The sequence below is a fragment of the Temnothorax nylanderi genome, unplaced genomic scaffold (genome assembly GCF_030848795.1).
Source record: "Temnothorax nylanderi isolate EJ_2023f unplaced genomic scaffold, tnyl_v1.0 TNYL_tig1112_pilon, whole genome shotgun sequence".
In the NCBI taxonomy this organism is placed as follows: Eukaryota; Metazoa; Arthropoda; class Insecta; order Hymenoptera; family Formicidae; genus Temnothorax; species Temnothorax nylanderi.
In genome coordinates, this window is record NW_027250174.1 from 32501 (window position 1) to 35578 (window position 3078).

The 3078-nt window shown below is 33.9% G+C and overlaps 1 protein-coding gene across 2 annotated transcripts; it reads left to right on the forward strand.

Annotated features, from left to right (window-relative positions):
* Window positions 1–623: 623 nt before the first annotated feature.
* LOC139786691 (uncharacterized protein F21D5.5-like) lies at window positions 624–2613 on the forward strand. 2 transcript variants are annotated; one of them, XR_011722377.1, is made up of 5 exons: window positions 624–652; window positions 1532–1793; window positions 1887–1948; window positions 2037–2170; window positions 2251–2613. XR_011722377.1 is itself a non-coding variant. In XM_071725813.1 (4 exons), exons 1-3 carry the CDS (start codon window positions 1521–1523, stop codon window positions 2038–2040), a joined length of 339 nt encoding a protein of 112 aa, XP_071581914.1. In that variant the 5' UTR covers window positions 1501–1520; the 3' UTR covers window positions 2041–2170; window positions 2251–2613. The 2 variants fall into 2 exon arrangements, 1 of the variants encoding a protein (XP_071581914.1); XM_071725813.1 differs by lacking the exon at window positions 624–652 and having other exon boundaries at window positions 1501–1793.
* The last annotated feature ends 465 nt before the right edge of the window (window positions 2614–3078 follow it).

Consider the following 3078-nt stretch of genomic DNA (forward strand, 5'->3'; position numbering starts at 1 on the left):
CTGAATGTCATCTAGTCATACATATCATGCTTTGATACAAGGAACGTGAAAAAGAGCAGGAAAAGAAAAGAACAAACAGAAGAGACAGATTCAAGCTTTGTCTTTTAATCTGGATGAAGACAATGCCGAAAAATTTCCGCAGTCAGAAAATGAGCAATCTGATGGCCTCGCGATTAAGAAGATTAAGAAAAATCCAGATATAGATACAAGTTTCTTGCCAGATAGGGAAAGGAAGGAGGAGGAAAATCAACTTAAGGAAGAATTGAGGCAAGAATGGGCTGGAAAGCAGAACGCGTTGAAGGAAGAAGAAATTGAGATCACATTCAGTTATTGGGATGGATCTGGCTATCGTCGGAGTGTTATAATGAAGAAAGGTGAATGTCTCAGTGATTTAGAGAATTTTTAAGTTATTAAAATACTCCAGTGTCACTTTTGGAGTAACATTGGCGTGATATATAATGTTCTACTGCATAAATTAAATTTTCACATACAGGTAATTCTATCTATCAGCTTCTTCAGAGATGTTTAGAAGTTCTGAAGCGTGAATTCAGCGAGCTTAAAACAGTAATGGTAGATCAGTTAATGTATGTCAAGGAGGATCTTTCTTATATTACCGCACTATTATACGTTTTACGATTTTATTGTAACTAAGGTAAAGATACTAAGTGATAAAACTTATGATGCAATATCACAATGTTGGCATGTTATTTTAATGTATGTAATATTGCGATTAGGCACGAGGAAAAAGCGAACCTCTGTTCACATTTGACGTTCACGGTGATATTCGTGTTATGCACGATGCTTCTGTCGAAACCGAGGAATTACATGCCGGAAAAATTTTACTTAGGTATTTATCATTAAAAGAATACTTTGTATAATTCTCTTTTATGTTATTTCTCACTAGATCATGGTACGAGAGGAACAAACACATTTTTCCAGCGAGTAGATGGGAACCTTTTGATCCAACGAAAAGTTATGACAAGTATACAGTGTCGGATAAAAATAGGAAGAAAGATAAAATCTGATAAACTTAGATTCAACGAATTGTCCAATTTCGTTTAAAGGATTCAGATTCAAATTCATTCAGTTATGTGATAATATTTAATTCATTTACTCGATTATGTAGCTCTACTAAATTACAGTCCTTTGAATCTGAATCCTTTAAACGAAATTGGACAATTCGTTGAATCTAAGTTTATCAGATTTTATCTTTCTTCCTATTTTTATCCGACACTGTATACTTGTCATAACTTTTCGTTGGATCAAAAGGTTCCCATCTACTCGCTGGAAAAATGTGTTTGTTCCTCTCGTACCATGATCTAATGAGAAATAACATAAAAGAGAATTATACAAAGTATTCTTTTAATGATAAATACCTAAGTAAAATTTTTCCGACATGTGATTCCTCGGTTTCGACAGAAGCATCGTGCATAACACGAATATCATCGTGAACGTCAAATGTGAACAGAGGCCCGCTCTTTCCTCGTGCTTATAGATATCCATTAACAGGTGATACACTTATGGTCGGCAGTCCAGACTCCGGAAAATCGCATTTTGCAAAGAATTATCTGAAGGAATACGGATACGTCAACAGAGACACTTTAGGCAGCTGGCAGAAGTGCATTGCTGCAGTCCAACAATACTTGAATCAAGGAAAAAGTATAGTTATAGACAATACCAATCCTGATCCAGCTTCGAGAAAGAGATATATTGAGATAGCCAAGAAGCGCAATGTCTCGGTCAGATGTTTCGTCATGACGACAAGTATAGAACACGCGAAACGTAATAATAAGGTAATCGAAAATTAACATTAACCGTCATCGTGTGAAAGAATCGTATGAAGTAATGTTTCCGAAAATTCTAATCGATTTATTATTATATTACAGTTTCGCGAGTTGACTGATCCAAGCCACATTTCAATCAACGAGATTATTATCAACTCCTACGTGTAAGTAGATTTTAGATATATACATCTCTACACTCAAAATTATTTATCTTTGGATATGTAATTATACTTTGATGTTACTCTTTTGCAGGTAAATGGTCGACAGAAGCTTACAATGTGGTACAAAATTGTTCCTCAAAGGGAGTTGCTGCCCAAACTCAGATTGAAGGTCGCATTCAAACTAATATTTATGCAAATATTTATTTTATGATACAAAATTATGAGGTAAGTAGTTATTATTATCCAATCTTCGAGAATCTCTTTGCAGATGCGCAAATTAATTGAAATTAATTGATTTTTTAAAGCTAATTTCCCTTACTGAAGAACTGGTAATGAACGGACATGCTGAACAAGTAGGCATGGGACCAGATGAATGAATCCAGAAACACTTGAATCCATCTGTACATAAGAGTTGTCAAGAAACTCTACAATTTTCACGCATAATCCGCGATTCTTAGTCAGTATGGACTAGAGTTTAATACAATCGCCATTGATGATCCCCTTTAATCGCGTCAAAATTGATTATTTCGCTTTTTGACTTCGTTCTTTACTCATGTTGTAAAATAGTTTTCCGATTGTGTAGAATATTTTTATTTAGAAAGAAATTTATAAAGATTGTTATATTGATCGTAGAGTAGAGAAAACAATAAAACTTAACATTTTACAAAGTAGTGTCACATTTAAACTAGAACATTGTATCGAATAACTCGGACGAATTAGGAAATTCGTTTCTACGTGACTCATGTCTATTTCTGATTGGGGACGATTCGAGAACTCATTGAAATAATTTAATTTTTTTTCACGTTTAAATTTAGGTCACCGTAGATTAAACTTGTTACCTTAGAAGTTATTGTTAAATAGCGCATTTTATTTAATATTCCGCACTTCACTGTTGTGGCATAAAATTATTTTATGTTTCAAAAGATGGAGACTAAGCTTTCGGATTAATCCAGATGTACGCATATATACTGTATATATTTGATTAATTGTTTACTTAGATATCGATGATTCTTGCGCGATATGCTAATACATTTTTTTCTATGCAAGATTTCAATGCAGTAGAAACTAGTTAACTGAGAAAAAGAGTCTATAAATGATTCGTAACTCGTGCAATTGCGCTCAACTGGAAACGT